The sequence below is a fragment of the Halichoeres trimaculatus genome, unplaced genomic scaffold (genome assembly GCF_033239565.1).
Source record: "Halichoeres trimaculatus isolate MK-OKI-2021-1 unplaced genomic scaffold, fHalTri1.1 fHalTri1_scaffold_2, whole genome shotgun sequence".
Taxonomy (NCBI): domain Eukaryota; kingdom Metazoa; phylum Chordata; class Actinopteri; order Labriformes; family Labridae; genus Halichoeres; species Halichoeres trimaculatus.
Genome location: NW_027437180.1, coordinates 24197333 through 24220478, shown reverse-complemented (window position 1 = coordinate 24220478; position 23146 = coordinate 24197333). Strand labels below are relative to the sequence as shown.

Sequence of the window (23146 nt, the reverse complement as noted above, 5' to 3'; positions counted from 1 at the left end):
ATAACACAGGTCGACAGATTTATCAGTTAACCGGGAAAATATTCACAAGTTGATGCACAAACAGAATCTTAAATGAACTCAATCCATTAAGTGAATAAAAATGCTACTAACAGAGCCTTAGATTTGTTGATCTTTTTATTAAACATCTATTAACAAATTTAAAAAAGGGAAAAGTGTAAGTAAAGAGGTATGTTGGTCAGTTTCAGTGTGAAATGGAAAGGTAAGCGGTCACAGTTTCTGCGACCCCATGGTTGTCTGAATGTTGAATTAGCCTTGGAGAAACATTAAAGCAAGGTCATACAGTTTGGAGGCACAACATGGTGAGTGTGGGGTGGCTTTTTGCCATTAGTTGAATTGTCTAACAATTATCTTCTGGATTCACTGACAGACTCATCCTAAAATAATGCCTTTGTTATCACAGTAAACACAGCAGAGGGAAAACATACAAACATACAAAATTTCCTTAGTACACAGAAATTTAGGACTCTGTTTCTTTCAAAGCTTGCTCAAGGCTTAGATTGTTTTGCAAACTATCAAACAAATTAATCACAACTGACATTGCTGTGGAGATGCACTTTGGTTCAGGAGATTGGTAGCAGTGCAAACATTAACAGAGAACCCTTAAATTTAGCTCCAACATCAGCTGACCTCATCTCCAACACAGCTGCTCTGTGCAGGTAAGCGTCAAACGGATCTGGGTTCAGGGGTTGAGGTGTTACCAGGGCATGCAGGGGTTTGGACAGTCGCGGATGTACGACTCCAGTGTTCCCTCAGACACTTGCATCAGTGTTGTGTATGTAGTCAACTGTAACACAGAGGATGAGTTAAAACATAACACTGATGCAACTTTTAATAAAGATACAACTATAAAAGACTGACCTTGTTCAGCACTGGTTTGGTTGAGAGCACGTCATACATGGTCTTTAGTGAAATGTTCTGAAAAAAGGTAACAGGTGTTTTTACCACTTTGATAAAACATGAACCGAAAGTGTCAGATTTGAACTTCAGCCCTGAAACCACATGACAGACACAAGCTTGAACTTCTCCTTAAAGACACGCACATCCTCACATGAGAGTCAGAAAGTGTGTCATCAGTACTCACTGCCTGTGTGGTCTGGTTCATGCACTTCTTGCCTGGAGTCCTGCGATCGTCCAGGAAAAAGGGATCCTCCCAGTGATCGTAGTTTGTCTCCAAGACATACCACCGACCCAGTTTCAAGTCGATCCTAAAAAAATGAGTAACAAAAAAATTTAACAAGATGTGAAATGCAGCCATATGAGGCAACTGATAGAGTTGAATCAGGTGACATGAAACGTAGGCTGTGACTGATTCCTGGTTTAGGGACAGGTATGGAAATGAGCAGAAAGGCTCAGTCATGGTGACAAGTGCAGACTTCAAAACCCACTGAATATCCAAACACCCCTGGGATTCACACATCAATTCAATTACTATCTGAAAGTGATGGTGGTGTGTCATACCTCGTCTTGTCAAGGTAAAAAAAAAAGCTGTGACAATATAGTCACAAGCATATCTGTATCACAAGAGAGTAAACTTTCTGTTGAGCTGGTCTGATATCTGTAGAATCAGTGTGATTACTTACTCCAAGACATCCAGACTGAGCTCCCTGGACCGGGTGATGATGCAGCCCTGGCCTGTGCTGTTTCCTCCCAGAATGAAGTAGGCTGGAGCCAGCAGCTTGGTCTGAGCCAGCCGGGTTTTGGCTTCCTCGTAGCTAGTGACAACACAACAAGAATCAGTGTTTGGACACATACTGTCACATTATGCTGAGAGGCAACGCTCCAAGAAAATGCAAGTTGGCTTCAGTTCTGTTCTTTAAAACTCCTACTATTTGAAACTGTCTTTCTCCAAATTAAAGCAGTTAATTCTAGTCAAATCTAGCTCATTTATGCTACCTTCTACTTTAAATCCTGTTTTCTGAGGCATCAGTTGTCCAGTGTTTCTAAATTGTCTTGTCTCAATTCTGCTTTCTGTCTCATGCTCGGCATTTTCATTGCCTAACTGTTGAATCAGAAATCACAAATAAACTTGATAAACTTATTCTAGGCATGTCAAATGGAGCAGATTCATGTTTTTCGGGAAAAAAAACTAAAGTCTGCACAACATGTGTGTATGGCCTTCATCTTCTTTTACACAGTTGTATTATCTGCATCCCCTGCATGGGAACACACATCATACTGGACCAACACTCCTAAAAATAATTTCAAAATCAGACGCACCTGTGTGCATTTTCAAGGACAGAGCGAGTAAGAAAGCTCATCCACATCCCGTCCCTGTTCCCGAATATCCACTCCAGAATCCCTAAAAGTGAACAAATTTGGGTGAAAACAAGATAAGAGATTTTTTCATATCTTTTTGGACGTGGGTAAACAGTTAATCACTGACCAATGTACCCTCCATCCAGACTGAAGCGTTCGTTCATAGTCAAAGTGAAAATGTGCTGAAACAGAAACATGAAAGTCTTTTTATTCTTCCTTACATCCCAAACTTTCTGCACGCAATCTTCTCAAGTCATCAGCTATGCTAAATAATGTTTCATGACGTTAACTTCAGTTGCATAACTCTGAATGACTCACAGGCTTGATGCCAGTCAGCATGCCGACATATCCTGCAAAGTTTGTTGATTTGAACACCGTCTGGTTGTTTCTCTTGAAGTCGAGGTTGACCACCAGAGGCTTCAGCTTCTCACTAATGATCCATGACTTGTTTTTCATATCCCAGCTGTGAAGAGGGAATGTATGTCTCATGAGATTTTAGCTTACAGGATCTAGGTCTTAGAAAGCAAGCTGAAAAATTAGACTTTGGGGATGATTCTTACCCCATGAATAATCCGAAGTCTAGGTTTCTTCCATGGAAAAGGTTACCTTTAAGAAGGGGAAAGACATCCATACTTAAAAATGATTATTGAGTCAATTTATCTATTACTTTAAGGACTATCACTTACCCTTATTGTCTTCCGCAACAATTGATGTGCACACTGTGAACACTTCATAGAAAATGTTGAACAATACGACTTCACCTGTATTAAAATAAAGAGGGAAAAAATCTTTAAGAAGGGCAGAGTTCAGATGGAAGTTATATGCTTGTTTTTTATTTTTTTTACCTAGAGGAACTCCTGAAACTTCTGCTATTCCTTTTATTTCATCACCAAAAGGGGCAGGGAGTGTACCTGCCATTAAAGGCTGCAGAAAACAACAAACAAAGCTGCAGATGTAACACTATTCATCGTTTAAATAAAGTATTCAATATTGCATCCAAACATGCTGCATAGCTAGGAATAATGCTCACCAGTGTGATATCCACCAGCTCTATCAGCCTACCACTGGGAACAAATGCATCAGCCAAGTCTTTGATGGCCTGGATCATGGTGGCCAGCTTTAAAGAGAGATATTAATGTTAATTTTTATTTTCATTAATTTTTATTTTATAAAAAGCCATAAACATTAATTTTATTCCTACTTCTGTTTTCTTGTCAGTAATAACATCTGTCCATCTCTTCCTGGGAGGCAGGTCTAGGTCCACCGTGTACCAACCGACTCCTCCTTTGTACCTGTCCAGAGAGGGGAGGCTGTTAAAATCTTGAAGCATAATAATGCAAAAGACAACCGTCTGACTCTCAACCTCAAGGATAAGACACAATGTTTTAACTGATCTAGTGTAGAAAACCCATGATAAACTTATTTCTTTGATTAACATCCCCAAATTTTTGAAATTTTGGTTAGGCTTCAACAAAACAGTCACAACTATTGGCAGCTACAGCTCCAAACATGCAAACTTCACAACTCTCTGTTTCATGCCAAAGAAGACCTTGAGTACAAGGAGCACCAGTGTGACAAACAAGCAATTTAAAGGGATTTTCATAGTGAATTTAACTATATATTGGCTGAACTGCTAACTTGTAATTTGAAAGTAATAAAGACGCTGATCATGTGTAAAAAGCAGCCAAAGTTTGCCTTTAGTATCATTATGTCAGCATGTTTATGAAGGTGTGCTGCTTTCAGGGACAGCTGGAAATGTCAGCTTGAACATTATGCAACTGAAATAGAATAACTGTTGAACGAGTAAATACTTTTGTGAAATAAAATAAAAAAGAAAATTTCCATACAAATATGCCTTACATTTACACTGCCTGAGGTAAAATCATTTCTGTTATGAGTTGTGAATCAAAACAACAAATCCTCATTGAGTGCATGCATGTTGGATCTGATTTAAGAGTTCTGAGAACCTTTGTGTAAATTTTAAGCTGGTAATACCTTTTGGTAACTTTCAAATTTAACAACCTTTTCGATCACACTTCTACAGGCTTTTTCCCCCTTTAGTTTTTAACCAATGAGTTCATATACACACCTTCAAATTCCATGCAGCAAGCTCAGATTTCATGTTACAGATATGTTGTCCCTGAGCCTTACAAGGTCATATCTGTAAACTGTTAAGTGCTTCTTTAGTCTTCTGATTATCAACAGATTAACTACTGAAAACTATTTTCTAATGGGGCCTTGTTCAAATCTTTCATTTGCTCTTCTTTTGTGACAAGTTGCAGCCAAAAAGTCAGATAGATTCACTTTATAGTGGTGTAAAACGAAGGAAAACGGTATGCATCAATGTTTAGCAGATTGTTTGCTTGTTCAATGAATCGATCTAAGGAGAGCTGGGTATGTCAGGATGACTAAGACCTAAAACAAGTCTCTCAACCTTCTGTTGTGTAAAGTGAAGTGAGATTGAGAGATACTCAAATAATAATTGAAAAAAGTTAAAATATCATAATTTTTTCAGTAGAAGCATCTACAACGTCACATAAAACAGATCCGAAATTTTTTTCGAAATAATAAGCGGCATAAACTAGCAGCAGGTTACGCCTCTTTAGATTCCCGGACGGCAAGTGAAGGTAACACAGTTCAGAAATACAACACAAGCGACGCAAAATACGCAAATGACTTGCAAAGCTAGCTTGCTAACAACACAAAAATACCTTAAACAGTTCATGATTACTTACGTAGGGCCCCTAGGTGGATACATCTCTGCCCGGCAGTCTTCAGTGTACTGTGAATAAAGCAAGTAATATTAAAGTCATTGGCGGTTTCTGTGATTTCAGATTCAAAACACAAATAAATAACGTGTGAGAAACAGCATTCACAAAAAGTATAATGTCACTTACCGGTGGTACAAACTGTGCCGACGCCACAGAAAATAATGCCGCTAGAATAAAAAGTGCACAGTGACCCATTTTTAGAAATTTTCACTCAAACAGTGGGTCGTCGAGCGGAGAGGAACAAGCATGAAGTTTACTGCGGAAGCTTCATCTGTTTATCTCGTGACGGTAACCCACCGTTCAGGAAGAGAGGGGAGCCCGGAAGCTCTAAACGTGGAACTAAACTCATAATACGAAGATGAACATGGTATCATTAAAATTTTACATGTAATTATATTTAGAAAAATAAAGCAGTATTTTTTTTTATTTCAATAGAAGAGATAATCCACGACGCAGTGATTAGCAATGTGCTGCTCAACACCCCTGAAAAAGATGGACCAGTGGCTCATTCCACACGGAAATGAAAACAAATAACATGACCACTAACTCGTAATATTGAACAGCCACAAAGAGCCTATATATTATGGCTTTGTGATGAGATAATAATGAGCCACTGATACAAGTAAAAACCGATGCATTTTTGGATTGTTGTAATCAGATTGTATATATCTACAATGACAGCAATACATAAACATTACTTCTGTCAATTTCTGTTTCTAGGACTTATATATACATGTAATCTGTTTTATGGCCTTTGTGTCTTTTTGCATAGCAATGGCTTGGACAATTTCGATTTGTAGTCTGGAACTATAGTAAGGGAAAGGGGATCTGAGAAATCCATGAGATGTATGATTGAAAGAGGTCCTTTAAATCAATCACATATCCTCTTTGTTTCCTAGATTGTATTAATAAAACTGTTTTAAGCTTAATTAGGTAAAATCATTTCAGAAATCATATAACAAATACTGCAGGCTGGCCCTGGTCTTTTTGTTAATTCTCTTGAGATAACATTTGCAGCAAATTTTTGCTCAGCAAACAAGGACATAAGTGAACATATACAAAAAGGAAAGTGCTAGGTAAAGTTTCAACAATCAGTTTGATCCTTCTTGAGGCCGATGACAAAAATGATCTGCATTTTAAGTTTTGTACTTTTTCCTCTGATCATTTTTGCAATTGTTTTTTTCTAATGTTTTCTAATTTAACTCACAACTAATAATTCAATGTTAACATTTAATATTGAGCATTGCTGTTCCTAAATATTGATTTAGAGCTGGGTTTTAGACCTTCCCTTTAGTGTTCCCTGAACAGTTAAGTCTTTAGACATCTCTTAAAAGAAGATTGTATGGGATTGGGTAATTCATCCCACCATTTGTGAACAACTAAGGAGAAGTGTCTGGCTAGAGATTTAGAGCTATACTGGGCTGGGAGCACCAGGCATTTCTCACAAGCAGAGCATAGCGGGCAAGAAAGAATGCCCTGGATGAGGGACTCCAGTTGGGTAGGAGCCATTCTTGTCACTGTTTTGTAAACCAAAGGAAGAGCTCTAAATTTGCTTCAAGCTGCCTCTTGAAACCAGCAAAAAGGGATAAACAGTGGGGTTAATCTCTTTTCACCAGAGATTATTTACAGTACAAACCTAAATACTAACATTTTATATAGAATATAAAATTTATAGAAAAAATTTTAGAATAATCCATCTGACTGAGAAATAATAAACCCAACAAAATAGCTTTGACCAGATAATTTTATTCAGAATATAAAAACAAACACATTTGAGACAACACTGAAGAAAAATCAAATGGCCAGTTTTATAAAAAAGACATTTTCCAAGACGTACACAAACTTCACTTGCAGTATCTGTCAGCTTTCATTTTGCTTCTCCTGTAACAGAAATTAAGTCACATTATTTTCAGTGTAAACATTTGTGTGTCCAAAAGTTATGCTCTGCTTCTTATAAATTTGGGGAACATGTCTATATTTGCAACTATTTTTATATCTTTTTGTACACATTTATTTTCTTTCTACATGAATGACTTAGGGAAGATTGATGATATCAAAAATCAAATGAAAAATGTGTGTTAATATTTATTATGCTTAATTTCAGACCTGTCGAGCAAAGCTTCGTGGAATTTCCCATCTGTTCTGGCTTTCTTCAGCGAAGAAGTCTCCTCCTCATTCACCCTGAGCCGCCGATCTTGAAAACTCTGAAACTTTTTTCTGTAACAAACAAGGAAGTGTTAATGTTAATGATGCCAAAGTTAAACAACTTACCACTTGTTTCTCTCGCTCTCTCTCTCTCTCTCACACACACACACACACACATACACCCAAACAGAAAAATCAAAACCAGAAAAAGCAAACAAGTCTGATATTTAGCTTCTCTTCCCTCTGCTTGTGTTCTATGATTACACGGCTGCACTCTATCTTGAAAGGCATTTGAGACACTTAACCCTACATCAAGACACAGGCCCAAGGGCAGCCATTATCAGAATGTCAGCATGATGAGTCGGTTTCCTCTGCGTTCATCTAAAACAAATAATTGAGTGGGAACTCTGGCAAAAGCCTGCCAAGCAAAGAACAGCTTCTGACATATTGCCTGTATCCTAATAGGCCACAGATGGGGCGTATATATAAAACTGAACATTTGACGCTGAAATGTGCTGTTCCATCCTCAACAGCAGACCTTCAATTGCATCTTCAAGGGGCAGGACTGACGAGGCGATAACTTAAAGGCGATATCCTACATTTAGGGATGTGATTTTGTTGTCAACTTCAAAGAAAATGGCATTGTTGTCCTCTTCAATCAGAGTAAAATGGGCACTTCAGCACCCATTTTAAAGAAGGCTGACAGGTGTGCTGCTTAAACTGCACAATGTCAAGCTGTTACAGAACACAAATATGAGAACAACAGTTTTAAGACTAATGGCACTTTAAAGACATGTAAAATGTCTTAAAATAGAGAAACATGAGATACTCCATCTGTAAATAAATTCCTCATATTTAATTATCTGGTACATAATAAGTGCTCCAAGGTGGCCCAGTGGTTTGCACTCTCACCTCACAACAAAAAGGTTCTTGGTTGGAATCTCAGCTGACGCCTTTCTGTGTGGAGCTGTATGTTGTTACTATTTCTGTGTGACTTCTTTCCAGGGGTAGTTTGCTCTTTGAGTAAATTGGTGATTTGAAATTGTCTGCCGATGTGATGTGATGTGAATGTGTCTGGTTTTTTGAATGTGTAACACTGTAATTGACTAAATAATGGGTGGATGGATAGTTCTTAAATTGCCCCTGTGGAAATGCTTCATTTTTATTTTTTTCATCACTGAAACTTTCATTGTTCTCTATCTGTGTTTTATAGGAAAGAAAACTGCTAACATGTGACCTAAGTTACTTTCACAGGTATCTCCAGAGCAAAACAAAGTAAGTCAGCCTCCATGCCATAAAGACTAAAATTCAAAGTGTATCAGTATACATGTGACCACACGATGTGAGAGGTGCAGACTCTGTATACACGTTGACAAGACAGCAATCACAGTTTCTAGTGTAAGTTTGTGGGTGTGTGAGTGCAAAACCTTTCACTGCTATTGACCCTATGTCAGAGAGGAGCTTATAACAGCCCAGTAATTTGTGAGGCTGTGAAGAGGTGTGGTGTTGCAGTTTACCATTGCTGCAATAGTTGTCAACCTTTATTATGCTTGTGAGTTCTTGAAAATGTCTGACCGTTGTGACCAGTGCAACCAAAAGGGATTTTTTCACATTAAGTTGGAAAACAATGAGCTTCCCCTCCTTGACTGACAGGCAGCCACCACTGGGCTACACATATCCGTCTAACATGCAGGATGTAAAAAAGTGTTTATATCAGGGCAGTTAACTGAACTAACTCCAAGGAAAGCTACTTCGAACATCCTAATTTTTTTTTTTTAGCTTTGGTGTGTTATAATCACATGTGAGGCACTTACAGCCCACATTAACACAGCACAAAAATGTCTGCAGCTCTAAACAGGGGGTTACAAGTTTTAACAATTTTGAGGTGGATGCAGGAACAAGCCAATAATGTTTTGCTGGATCAGCACTAAAAGTTGTATAGATGTAGAGGTTACGTACACATAATTGACCTCACAGGACTTCACGTTGCCCCTGTCTTCTTCTGCAATGTCGTCTTTACGCTTGACCTCCCGCTCTGCACTTGACCTGATCTGTTCATCAGTGAGGGATAAAAATACATGAACAGAGAGAAGGTTTGCATTAAATATCAATAAGTTGAACCCCCTGAAGTGAGGTCAAACAGTTTTTTCCCTCCCATCTCAGGTCCCCACAGAGATCGCCCGCATAAAAATAAAAGTATTAACACGCAACCTTGCGGAAGAGAACACAATTTACACATCACCTTCACCATCTCGCCATCTCCTGCTGTCTTGCTCTTGGCCACGATGTCCCCACTGTCACTGTAGGAGATGAAACAGCTATTTGCTGCCAGGAGAGCCATTTTGCCCTGAGGCGGAACAGAAAGAGACACAGCAGAGGAGGCAGTAGATTAGATAGAATTGCAGTGGGATTGGTTGTTGTGACAGGCATGAAGGGTTGCCCGATATTTGATGTTAAAGAGTCTCAAGGTTGTGCTGGGCAGGTTGTTTAAAGGTTCAACAAAGCATCAAGGCGAGAAGTGTGCTAAAGCGATAAGGTAGATGCATTCTGCATAATGAATTAGTAGTTTAAGACTAAAGTGAAGCATTATCTCTCAGGGGCTGAACTCCAATCAGCCATGAGGCGAGCCGTGAAAGGCAGCGGCTGGTGGGTAAATATAAGTGCCTATTTCAATATGATGTTACACAGCAAAAAAAAATCAAAAGAGTTCATTTGGACACTAAACGAAACAGGAAGATCTTTTTACATAGATGAATATTAAAATGTGTACATTTCTTATCACATTAATGAGATTATCTTTTAACTACTGCTTGAACCTCTTTATGATTTTTTTATATGTATGTATTCTCCACTGGTTTAGCAGTTTTAAATTGCAAGTTCATACACAGAATGTATGGTTCACAAAGCGGCCCTTTGCTGCATGTTATTACCCACTCTCTTTTTCCAGTTTTGTTTTATGCCCACTGTATTATCCTACAAAGAAAAAAATCCCTGACTTCTCAAATGTGAGATATGTTCAGTTTCTTCTAATAAAAAGAAATTTCAAAAGTTCTTTGTAGAATTTCTTGACATTCTATAACCCAAAAGCAGAAAATGTCATTTAAACATAATTGATGGGTTGACAGAAAAAAAGAATCCTGAAGTTCAGTCCCTCTGTCAGTTTACCAACATATATCAAAAGCTGGAATGAGAAAACTTCCAGCATTAAATTGACCAAGAAATGATCCTGGTAGTTTGATAATGGCTGATTACTTTTCTGTTGATCCACATATTGATTCATGGGTTAATTGTTAAGCATTTTAAGAGACTGTTGAAAATGCATGTCTAGAATCCTCTGTCTCTTTATGGTACTGGGTCCTTGAGGTTAAATCTAAATATGGACAACGGTCAGAATAACTGGAGAAAAAATCCACTCACATCCTGGAAGACGACTTCCCATTGTTCCCTAGCCCCAATCGCATCAGAGCGTCCCACCACCAAACCCTCTGAGTTGATGCCAAGGTATTTTCCATACCCAGACTTCAAGGCCAACCTGCAATGGCAACAAATAATCAAATCAGTCTACTGTGGCAGTCAAGTGGCATGGTTTAGCAAACGAAAAGTAAAATGTTAAAATGTTTCACTCCTGAACTCCTCCAGAAAGTAGTGTCTCCATAACAGTGAGAGTTTAAAAATGATGGGTACTGAGTTGGACGCTGCAGCAAACATCTAGAAAGTCCCTACAAAGATCCACTTTTTATGCTCTCAGAGCTTATCTGTCCACACAAACATAAATTGCAGCAGCACCTTGTTTGCTCACCTTGAATCAGACACCTTGACAGCAGTAAACTGTTCTGGGGGGTCGGGTCCTTCATCAACTGAAAAGTATAAAACAGTTTACCTTTTAGAGATTCAAAGCTTGCAGTATTTCTTCTTCAATGGCTCCTTTACAAGTTTATATGTACATTTTTATCTGGCAGTTTTTGACGGCGAAAACTTTTACTACACAGTAACAGTCATGTAGTATTTAATACAAAAACAGTGTAACAATCTTGTGCCGCTATTAAAATGAGAATAATTTCCTCTCATGAGTTTATCCCTGAAATCTGCTTCATGTTTTACTTATGCATTCTTCTTATTAATAATGCAAAACCTCTGGCATCATAGCTCTGTGCTTTTGTGGGTCCAGTTAAGCAGCACTGAGACATTTTTAATGTTTGGAATAATGTGAATAAGATATGAAAGGCACAGTTGTGTTGCATTTTAATGCTTTGTTTTAAAGGAGGTCACCTGAGTTCCTCATGTTTTCATTAAACCTATCTGCCTGTAATCGGGTCACTTTCAGGCCTTCACAATATATCAAGATATTGCACAGTTTGTAGAGCATCATGCAGTGTTCAGGTCAGGGTAGGGCCTGTGAGAAACTCTGGGGCAATCATTAATAAACCCATGATAAGAAGAGTCACAAACTGCTTTTTCAAAAACATTATTATCTCTGGAGTATGACAGCGGTATGCTCTCTCTGACCTGCAGGTGAATGTAAACATTTTCTGCACTTTTCTTAAACGCTGTATCATCCACTGAGCGTTGCTGGTGCAGAAAATCCAGTAAAGAGGAGTAAATCTGTAATCTCTATTTCTAAACTGCTAGCTAACATCCTCTTTCATCTCCCAGAAATGAGCTTATGTGCATGCAGAGGATGAAGACCCACTAAGGGAATTGGGAAGTTTCAATCTCAGAGCTGTTTCCGCTGGTTCTTATAAAACGTGGGCTGAATTAACTGTTGGTAGTGTCTCCTGCCGGGCAGACTGTTTCAATGAGTACCATTCCCTCTGAAGTGCCTGAGGGCAGAAGTGAGGGAGAGCTCAGGAGTTGGCTCTCTGTCCTTACCCTCAACTCAACCCCTGCTCAGCCTTTTCAGTCTGGTGTCTGAATTTACGATTTAAAAATGCTCACTGCTCTGTGGACTGAAGGCAAACCCCCCCCTTTAACCATGCCCTCACAATGCCTGAAGTCTACAGCAAAAAATAACCTCATAATTGAGTTTTAAGTTCTTCAAGTTTGCTGAACTGTGGGATTAGTGAGTAGATAAAAATAGGCATCTTAGTAAAATATTCAGACAATGAGATTCGGAACAATGTACAGCCTACAGCTTTCTGGTTCTTCATTTTAATACTGCTCCACTTCTATAGTCCCACTACAAAACACTGTTGTGTGTACAGTTTGTTTTTTTATTTTATGGTCTAAAACAGGGGTCCCCAAACTTTTTCCCATCAGGGCCAAACAATTTTTCCCTTCTCTGATGGGGGGCCAGGGTCAGTTTGTAAAAACAAAACGTGTGACAATCGCAGAGGTGTCCAAACGTAAATATTTATTGTTTCCTAGAAATCCACGCATAACCAAATATTAACAACCCTTGCTGGGATCTTGACAGGAAAAAAAAAACTGAAAATAAACAATAACACTATTAATGAAATATATAACACCATTTATGAAATAAATAATAACTAAATAACCCTTTTCAGGTTTTTCACAGAAAAAAAGACCATGAAATATTACATTTCTTGTAGACACCACTCTTTGCAGCTCTCTCTCATTAACTTTACTGTGAAAACCAGAAAGCAAGCAGACTAAGAAACCAAACTAAGTGATACAACACCTACCAGCACAATACATTTCACTACCAGTATGGTTGTATGACAGGATTTTTTTTAAGGGAGGGGTTTCAGATAGGGCACAAACTGCAGAAGGGTGGTATAGAAAGTTACATTCTTTGCATGTGTAAGTCTCGATTAGGTAGCCAAACAGAAAAAAAAAATCATAATGCTCCTCTGGAATTGTTCAGGGGGCCGGGCAAAATGTGGAGGTGGGCCGTATCCGGCCCCCGGGCCATAGTTTGGGGACCACTGGTCTAAAACCTCATAGCAACATCAACATTCAATAAAGCATTGCAGAGGTGTCAAAATGGCCAACAAGATAATCAAATTTGACCTCAAAAGCATCACAGGTGTTTTTCTTTTATGTATTGTTGTAGATGGGCAATCTCAAACTTGGGGTACAGCAAAATACATTTTTCAGTTGGTCTATATTTCTTTTTCAATTTACCTGGAGCTATGACAAATAAAACATTACTACATCAAAGAAATGTTTTTGGAAAAGTTCTAACATTTTCAAAGTCTGACTTGGTTATTTGACATCACTCCACAGAGCTCTGTTGCTTGGCTTATGGGAAATGATTTGAAGCACAAAAACAACAAAGGAAAATATATAATGAAACAAAAACCTGAAGAAACAAAGAAATCTTTAGTGTTAACTTAAGTCAGAGCGGCTGCTGGAATGACCATACTCAAGCTCCTCTTACCTTGGTGTGGTGCTCCAAGTGTGAAGAGGCCACTATCCAGGGCATGGATGTACGAGTTGTTCTGCATCTCTATAGCTACTGTTCCACTGATCTCCCCAAAGCTGCTGATAGACCACCAGCCAGCTGTTAAGCAGATAGACGCATGTCAAGAGCTGTACTAACAACCATGGCAACATCAAGGCTAAGTTTCTACTCCAAAGACAAATTCTGGCATTTTGTCTGTCAGTTTACTGACACATACTTCATCTTTAGTATGTGATTTTTGAAGTTTGTCAGTGGTGTTAAATTTAAAGAAGGTGATCATTGGTTCCACCATTTGCTTCTTGACACTGACAGTGATCACAACACCATAAAATGGAGGCCATGGAAAAGAATTAATGGCCATCACTCTCAGTGATGTTCTAATGAATAAAGTAAATCTTGACATAAACATCCCAGTAATTTCTGAAACCGTCATCAAATTGTTTTCCTTCCACACAAGAATAGATTTCTTTATCAGTTACAGCTAAAAAACTACTAAACCCTAAGATTGCTGGGGTAGGCTCCAGTAACTCGCGACCCTGAACAGGATAAGTGGGATAGAAGATGATGTAATTACTAATTTACATTCACAAGACATATTAGATTTTGTTGTGAAAACACTACAGTGAGTAGCGTTTATGTTACTTGATAAGACTTGTTGAACTAATTTACACCTCTTATCCCAATAATTGCCTTAGAAAGAGAACTCACCCATGAACATTGAGCGTGTAAGAATATTTCCTGATTATAATCTTATTTTTAGAAAACAGACATACCAACAACATCAGGTTTTTCCTCATTATCTGCAGCTGATCTCTTCTTATCCTTATGCTTCCTCTTTTTCCTGTAGAAAAATATTATAATAAATAAAATACAAACAAAATAAAACAAAAACACAAAACAACATATATCTTTTCCGCAAATATATTACTTTTTTAAATTCAAATAAGCGCAGAATAATAACTTTTAAAAGTTATTATTCTAAAAATAAAAAATACAAATCTGTGTATCATCCAATTGGATGATACACAGATTTGTATTTTTACCCAATGTTTAAAATACAGAGTTTTACAAAATTAAAGAACTTTGCTTTGAAAAGTTTATTTTCTGGATGTTTTTGATTGTACAGTTGGTGGTAATCTTCCCTGACAGACTTATTTTATCCTCAATTTCCGTCCCTGATATCTTGTTTTAATGTTACTGAATGTAGTTCAAAGTGATGGTGCCTGTATTCCTGTAAGATTCTCAAAAATTGTTTATCTACTGTTATAAGACCAGAGTCCCATGCACTTACATACAAATTATACTCATGGGTAAACGTGTGTCAGAAAATTAAACACTTTGCTTAAATCTCATTGACGTTACATATGGCTTGCTGCTGGTAGTATTTATTAATAGAGCCCGCTCCTCTCTCCATTTTGAGTCTCGGTGATTATTTGAGCTGGGACCTTTCAAATAAGGATATTAACACGTTTACAGCCGTGTCTGTCTTTTACAATGTGCCGATCTTTTAAGCTTGGCAAAACTAAAGAAAGAGTAGCGTGTAACTAACAGATTGTTAACCTACAGTACCTTACCGTAAGCATAGCGTAAACAGTCAATGATGTACACAAAAAACACCACCTACCCTGTTTTCAGACCCTTTAAAACTAATTTGGTTGATTTAACGTTGGAGTATTCTGCCATTTCTGCAATTCGTGGTTAGCAGCACGGCTAAGAGAAGAACAGAGCGCGACTGCTGTTTCCTGTTCGGAGCCACAACACTACGGTAGCCGCGAAGGACCATCACTTCTCATCAGCCATTTACCAAAATAAAAAGAAACTTCAAATTCTCTTCCCGCCTTTATTTTAACGAAGGCGATTATGAATTTAAATTAGTTTTTTTTCCTCCTTTATTTATCTACTCTTTTTTTAAATAATATGAGACTGATTTTGACAATTTTGAGTTTTAGTTTATGCTAACCATTATAACTGTGTTCCCTACATTTAGGGACCTCGCAAATTACCTCTCATCTGGGATGCAATGTATTACTGAGAACCACAGTAATCCATTATGACAGTCCTGATAAAATGGATGTACCGTTATGTGACACTGCAGAGCTTGTGATGTTACTATGCAGGCTAGGTACATGCAAGGTATCATTGTCTGGTGTTCATATAAAGTAGGCTATATATGAAAATATCTTGGTTTTTGAAGGAAACAATTATGTAAACAAAACTTTAAAAATTATGTGAAGACTTCAAGTCAAAAGTAAATTAACAACCCTGTGCCGGACTAGCATGGTTTTAGATACATTATTCCAAGTTAAACTTAAAAATATTTACTTCAGCCATGCAACTTAAGGATATTGTACTCAGAACTCAGCATTAAATACAGAACACTTTAAACTGGGAGTCACCACAGGCTGTGCTCAGTCAGGTGTGTACATCAGGGGCGGCATCGTGGGTGGGCCCAAGGGTCCCAGGCCCATCCACTTTCTGGCAGGCCCACCTCAAATTTTTCTCAGAATTTTTTTTCTTTCCATATCTGTTTTTAAAAAAATCTGTGTCATAGAATTATGTCACTTTACACTCAGTTCGTTATTGTAAGAATCCCTGTCTTTTCAAATGAGCCAAGTTTGGCAAATTTTAGCCTGTTGGTAAAAAAGTAATGAATCATTCAGCCTCATGTTATACTGGTAGGAGTAGAGAATGATTTGGGGAAAGTCTGTAGATTTTTCTCCAACTGTGGTTAATGTTGCTGCTCTAACAGCCTTTAATACATCGAAAGTTGAGGCGGCGCACCCTATTGGTGTGTTAGAGCACCACTTTTTGACCAACACCATTGAGAGGCATTGCCGTCTGGGGCACTGAAATTTTATCAAATATTAAAGGATCCCAAATCAACCAAATCTGCTTCAGAATATGCATAGTAACAGTACTTTATCTACATAGTAATATTTATTTACTAACTTTTGTAATTTAAGACTCACCCATAATTGGTTTTGTCCACCCAAAATTGAAATTCTGGCTCCGTCCCTGGTGTACATAGCTGTTTTTGCTTGGCTTTTGCACACATTTCTCAATTTTTTTTTTACACCTTTGAAACAAAGGCCTGTCAAATTAACCAAAGTCAAATTAACTTTACAAAGAATAATCATTGCCGTCAATCAACACCATATTACACTGACTTAATGTGTTTTTTTGAATATCAGATCAAATCACAGTGGATCATACATCAAAAGCAACATTTTATTGGACACACACACACACACACACACACACACACACACACACACACACACACACACACACACACACACACACACACACACACACACCCCTGAGACCTCTTCCTCAACCACCACTAATCACCTGGCGAGGAACGCAGGGAATTGACCTCAAGCACAGTGTCCTCATATAACTTATATGTTAATGATTCCTCATTTAACTGCAATGGCCCAATCAAGAGCCTCTGACAGGAGGTAATAAATCATTTGTGGACAGTGTCAGGAAGTAAAATAAATTAAGACAGTGGGTTGTGTTATCTGCTCACTGCAGTGAAACTCAGCTGGTAAGAGCTTAATCATCTGACTGAAAAGGTATCCAGACCAAAGAAAAAGGGACGAGGGCCTCTCAAAATCAGCCACACTCGCCTCAATAACTCCATCATAGAGCTGTCCGAACTGAGGCAGGAGAGAAACTCCTTTAACACCTTTGTGAGGTTTCCAGTGTTGCTCTGCTGGGAGCAAAAGTTGGCTCAGAGCACGGAGGATAAATCTGGTCAGGAAAAGTCTTGAAGCTTAAAAGAAGTGAGCTGTTGGGGTTTCCAGAAGTTTTGAATCAGCATTTTGCCTCCCGGAGCTGAATTCCACTTGCTGCCTCTGTCATTTGTCAAATTCAATGATAGTTTGACAGCAATCCCTGTTGTTGATGGGATTAAACAGTCATAACTTGCTTTGAAAGAGCTGAGTGGTTAAGCCCATAAGTACTTAAAAGGAGCTGAGGAAGACAGTGTCAGGCAAAATACTAACACACAGTCTCAGGTGTGGCAGCACCTGAGACTGGGATCTATTTATAGGAAGCTGGTATCTCTCTCTTGCACTTTTACAAGAGCTTGAACGTTTTTCTTTTAATTCTCATCTACATTTTGATAGTATAAGTGTATGTCAAATCACAGGGGCTGAAAACATTAGTTTGAACAGTATTTATGATTTGGTTAGGTAATGATGTCACTATTTGGCCGTGTGAGATGAATGTAATCACACCAAGGCTTTGATTTGTTACTTCTATGCATATTTTTGTTTTACATTTCCCTCAACCTGTATCTTTCCTCCATGCACTCTGTTTTGATCAGTTTATGTATTATTTTTCTGTGTCAGAGGCAGAGACCCCAATTTGTATACTGAATTCACACAAAACTCATTTGCAACATGAAATGATGCATGTACAAATCTGAATGCTGTGCCCTCGACTTACACCTAACAAAGCTTCATCTGCATCAAAGCTCCTGTAAGACATATTTTTCCTGGTCATAAAAAAGACTGATATAATTGTAAGGTTTCTATAGGACTAGCATATTCAGGTCAGCAGCATCAGATCAGCAGACGACAGACTGTATATGAAGTTATTTTTTTTATGTCTGTCACTGCTGCCACCAGATGGGTGTCAGATAAGGTGCTTTGTTGTAAAAACAGATTTTCAAAAACACTTTCACAGTGAGTGGTGGGTTTGACAGATGAAAGAAGGCGTTAAGAAAAGTTTTTGTAACACTTATTTATGTAAGTACATCAAAGAGATAAGAAGAACAAGTCTGTCCACAGGGGGCAAGACACAAAATCAGAGCTACTCACAGGAGCTTTGAAAGCCTTTAGCTGTTGATACAAAGGGTTGCGTTGGTAGTGAAACCTCTGAGCAGAAGCTTTAGGACTGTAGAAACTAGTAGAAACAGCTTTTCAAAACAGTTTTACTGTTTTACTGCTGTGGAACTAAAATAAACTTGTTTTCACAGGGGGCACTGGTTTGACTCAGCTAGTAGAGCTGGCACCCCTTGTACAGATGCTTTGGTCTTCATTGCACCAGTTTTATGATTGCTTCCTGGTCATGCCATAATTTGGTGCATAACATACCCCCATCTCTCCCTCTTCATTTTCTGTTTCTCTCTCTCTTAAAACTGTCCTGTGCTAAAAAGAAACGGCAAGCCGTACCGTGCTTAGGCGTACTTCAGCCCTAAAGCGCGTTTCGAATGGCCAGTGTGATCCCAACCGTGCCGTACTTGAGCTCGATTCATTTCTCTGCTTTGGCACGCTTTGGAGAAGTTGGCTTCAGCATGGTTTTCTTCATGCACGAGCACAAGCATGCGGACGGCGCATGTGATCTATGACATATGGTCACTGCGAGCGCATTTTTTGACAATCATTTTAAACGAAGCGGGGTTGTTAGAGGGCTGTGTCGGGCAAAAACGACTTACCACAAGAATCAGGAAACATCAGTGTTGCAATTTGGCCGTGACTGGAATTGTACTGTTCTCGTTAGGCCTTTCCTGAAAACAATAAATTTTAAATCTCAAAACAAACAAACAAAAGAAAAAAAAAAACAGAAAAAAACCTGTTTAGATTTTTTTTCAGGCTGAATTGATGTATTGATGTATTTACACTCAGAAAAGTAAATGAGGTGAGTCACTTACTTTATACTTTTTTTTCTTTGCTGTAAGACAACTTAAGTGTAATGTGTATTTGTTAAGTAAATGTTTTTTCTTGATGTTTTCAATGACGTGGGACCTGTAGACACATCAAATTTGATTAAAGTCAATGATTCAACTTTTTAGTTCACATGTTTCCATCTAAACTAATGAGAGCAGTAAATTACATCAAAATGTAATTTTACCTTTTTAAGTCTATTCTTTTTTTTTTTTCGCTGGAAAACATATAGATTTTATTATCATATTATGGGCTATAATAATTACGTAAATATATCTTTAAAATCATCACTAAACCCTGCAGTTATAAACACGCAGTATCCAAAATCAAAGAACTTCAGATAAAAAGCTTAAAGTGTCATCCAAACGCATGCAAAACAATTGATATAGAGACCTTGACTTTTTAGTTTAAATGAATTAAACCACCAATAAAACTGACAATCTAAATCTCATCAAACCACGATGGCATCTCTAGGCAATTAATATTCAAATAAGTGAGGTCCCTACTCAAACCTCCTTTCATCTGTGTTGGATGTATTTATTGCCCCACAGATCCTATAAAATGTCCACAGCAATGCTTTGCCAGCACAAAGACAAGCTTGATGGATTGACTGAAGATCCTCTATACTGAGCAAACAACTCATGCAAATAACAAACACAGTGTGACACCTTTCACAATTTACATGTGGAATCTGTCATCTAGTGACGTATATGTTAATTCAGGAACACTCTTATGTCCTTTTGTGTCTTTCATGTCCTTGTTAAAGCACTGCTTGTCTAACAAGTCTGCCTGCTCCATTAGCTGCCTTTCAACTGTGAAAAAGCACATTTATCATCCTTTACACACTGTAAAAACACACACAACTGTGCTGACAAGAAATTAACTCCCCCTTCTGTTGGGGTGAAACTTGCTCTTGTTTGTTTCTGTTCACAAACTGCCCCCTATGATTGATTTCAGTCAACTGCACCTTTGATAAGGGCTAAACAATCTTTTGCAGTTGGATCAGTTGCGACACATGTATCAACAGACATTCCTATTCCCAAGAGAATATACTTAGATGAACCCCTGACTGTCCCCTTAATATTACTGTAAGATTAGGAAACTGTTTCCAATGTGAGACATTTTCACAACAAGAAACAATTACCAAGTACATTGCTGTCAGAGGAAAAAGGACAGATATCCAGCTGTAGTGGCTTTTTAACCGCATTTCTTAAAACAGTGGACCTGCCCTTACATCTGCAGGGCTGTCAGAGGAGTCATGGAGGCTAATACATCCAGCAAACATCTATTTGATGGACTTTGAGAATTTCAGCCACCAGATCCTTGTTCAAACTTAAGTTGTACTGTGTTGACATCCCTAAAAAATAAGAACTCTGTCCACAGCCTTAGAAGAAAGTCGATCGTGTTTTAACTGAACTCTGCACTCCACCATCAAGTATTAAAGTCTCAGGCCATTGTCCACTCTCTGGAAAATCTTGGGTTGTATCGAACTCAAACAGATCTACTGACCTAAGCAAAGAAGCTCAAGCAACTTCAGGTGTTGTTCCTGCAAGGATGAAATGTAAGATTGATCAGCAGCCTCATGCAGCATCAGCAGCAATGTGAAAGAAGCACTGAAGCACTGAAGTGAAAAAGGAGCTGAACCTGAAGGCAAAGCTTTCAATTTACCAGTCGATGTAAGTTCCCAATGGATGGATGGACTTAAATGGCTCCACCTGGCTCTTCCTTTCTTGAGTCTCATTTTCTATTTTCACTCTTTTTGTGAAAACTTTCTTATGAAGTCACTTCTGTCACCCCTCCCTGCACCTCACCCTGTCACTCCCGCCCCCTCGACCCCCTCCTGTCCTACATCTGTCACATGTAATCCTCTGGTGGGGATTTAGGTGATAGAAGGTTAAGTTGCTGACAGTGTGGAGCAGGTGTTTTTGTAAGAGGCAGCGTGCTGTTACACTGCACCATGGCCGCCCTCTCACTTTGTCAATGTCACCGCTCCTTCACAATGTGTTTCCTCAGCTTTCACAGTGCGAGTGTTTGTTTTGCACAGACTGCCGGAGTTTATGATGAGGATGTCATCTGAGAGAGGGAGACAGATGAAGATGGATCAAGTAGCTCAGTGCCCTGGGGCTGCTTAGTTAAAAACGCTGTAATGATGTAATTTCCTGTGAGAGACACTGAAGATGTTGGACAGGTGGAGAATTTCAATGTATGGCCTATTTAAGTCGCTCAGTGTGTGTGATATGTGGTTAGTTTTTCTCTGTGTTTAGCAGTGATGTGTAATAAATCACAGCACAAAGAAGCCACATGAGAACCTAATTAATGATCACTATTAAAATATATTTATCATCCATAATGGCAGTTTTTTAATAATCCCGTGAAGGTTTCTGTAATGTATTAAGGCTTCATTTGACTAAAATTACCTGTCAGATGGTAATTATGTAATGGAATATTGCATCTTACATTGTGATTGAACAAGAACTGAGGAGGAAAGTGCCTTGTATGTATAATTACTCTTGTATTTTTAAATGAAGGGCACAAACAACATATATTAACAAAAGACACACATTAAAAGATTAACTTGAGAAGTTCAAAGGAGGACTTTTTATCCTCGGATGAATAGAGGGCCTGTCTTAATTCTTTTCATGGTGGACTGGACTACAGGATTACTCAACTTCATGGAGCTCTGGCTCTGGAAATTGACTAAAGTCTACAGTCATTTAGAGGTCTTATGGCAATTTCGCTGCCGGTTATGGAAGAGAGGAGTTCAACGAATGAATACACACCTGTGACATTTCCTTTCAACACTGTGTTCAAGGTTTTGCACTCTTTCTTTTTTTGTACAACCTTTCTAATATAAGCCCTTTGCCCTCGTGAAAAATCTGCCAGTATAGCATGTCTTCTCCTTATTGTGATGTTAATTTACAAGACAAACACTTTTTTTTTGTATTGTCCAATGTAAAATGTTGATATCCAGCACCTGTTTTTACCTCCTGATCCTGATAGTAAATCATGACTCAGCACTTGTTGTGGCATGACATGATACAATACGACATGATGCAGTAGGATATAGTATAATAAGATGCAACACAATAAAATAAGACATGAAACAAGACCATGCAATATGACGTAAGTGATCATGAAGTGATACAATACAACACAAAATGAGATGATGTAATGTGATTTAATACAATATGGGATGTATGTGATGATTCGGTTCTGGTTTGTGTTTTGTTTTCAGGGTTTGGGTCCTGTGGACCTCTGACAATGTAAACACTACTGGGCATGACTCAACATGATACCATGATAACATGACACAATACCATAAAATATGATAGGATAGTTATCCTTGTGTCTTAAATCCTTAAAACACAATAACACAACACCCTAGACACAATATGACACAACACAACATGATACTATACACTGCAACAGGATACAACATGACATGACATGTATCTCAAAATATGACACCGATTCAATAAATTCTCAAGTTCTTTTTTCGAAAGCATCAAGTCACATCAAATTGATCTCACAACACTTTGTGGAAGTGAGGGCCCAGATTATATTCTATCATTACACCATTTACTGAGACTAAACATCAATCCAACATGAGCAAGCACCTGGCACCAGAGACAAGAAAAAAGCTCCCATTTAGGCAGACGCCTCCAGCTGAACCGAACTTATTAGCAGCTAGCCACCTGCTGCTCCTGGATGCACTTGAGTAATTTGGCGTTAATCAACTTTTCCTCTCCCAGAGTGGGTTAAACATTGTGCAGAATACTGAATAATGCAGCGTCAAATAGTGTGCTCTCTGTGTATCTGAAATTGAATGTTAAAGTCCATAAAACATAAAGCTTCCTGCTATCAATGACCTCTTTTAAACATATGTTACTCATCAAGGTTATAGAGGAAATAAA

General features: G+C 38.4%; 2 protein-coding genes across 2 annotated transcripts; both read right to left on the bottom strand.

The window, feature by feature from the left end:
- Positions 1-33: 33 nt before the first annotated feature.
- asah1b (N-acylsphingosine amidohydrolase (acid ceramidase) 1b) lies at positions 34-5332 on the bottom strand. Its single transcript, XM_074690774.1, has 14 exons — positions 5175-5332; positions 5013-5059; positions 3479-3569; positions 3308-3394; positions 3123-3201; positions 2964-3038; positions 2838-2883; positions 2596-2740; positions 2405-2459; positions 2239-2320; positions 1602-1733; positions 1103-1226; positions 880-936; positions 34-805 (listed from the first exon to the last, which is right to left on the bottom strand). Exons 1-14 carry the CDS (start codon positions 5241-5243, stop codon positions 716-718), a joined length of 1179 nt encoding a protein of 392 aa, XP_074546875.1. The 5' UTR covers positions 5244-5332; the 3' UTR covers positions 34-715.
- A 1454-nt stretch (positions 5333-6786) lies between these two features.
- Positions 6787-15347, bottom strand: frg1 (FSHD region gene 1). The gene is made up of 9 exons (XM_074693164.1): positions 15182-15347; positions 14331-14398; positions 13534-13656; positions 10993-11050; positions 10611-10725; positions 9436-9540; positions 9153-9244; positions 7155-7265; positions 6787-6929 (listed from the first exon to the last, which is right to left on the bottom strand). Exons 1-9 carry the CDS (start codon positions 15238-15240, stop codon positions 6893-6895), a joined length of 768 nt encoding a protein of 255 aa, XP_074549265.1. The 5' UTR covers positions 15241-15347; the 3' UTR covers positions 6787-6892.
- Between the last annotated feature and the right edge of the window lie 7799 nt (positions 15348-23146).

Coding starts and splice junctions, on each gene's coding strand:
- asah1b (XM_074690774.1), bottom strand. CDS start 5,243: ATGGGTCACTGTGCACTTTTTATTCTAGCGGCATTATTTTCTGTGGCG. Junction 3,202..3,307: donor AGCTGGTGGATATCACACTG/GTGAGCATTATT, acceptor TGTTTTCTGCAG/CCTTTAATGGCAGGTACACT. Junction 1,734..2,238: donor GTCCTTGAAAATGCACACAG/GTGCGTCTGATT, acceptor TGTTGTCACTAG/CTACGAGGAAGCCAAAACCC.
- frg1 (XM_074693164.1), bottom strand. CDS start 15,240: ATGGCAGAATACTCCAACGTTAAATCAACCAAATTAGTTTTAAAGGGT. Junction 9,245..9,435: donor GAGATGGCGAGATGGTGAAG/GTGATGTGTAAA, acceptor ACTGATGAACAG/ATCAGGTCAAGTGCAGAGCG. Junction 7,266..9,152: donor TCCTGTGAGGTCAATTATGT/GTACGTAACCTC, acceptor TGTTTGTTACAG/AAAAAAGTTTCAGAGTTTTC.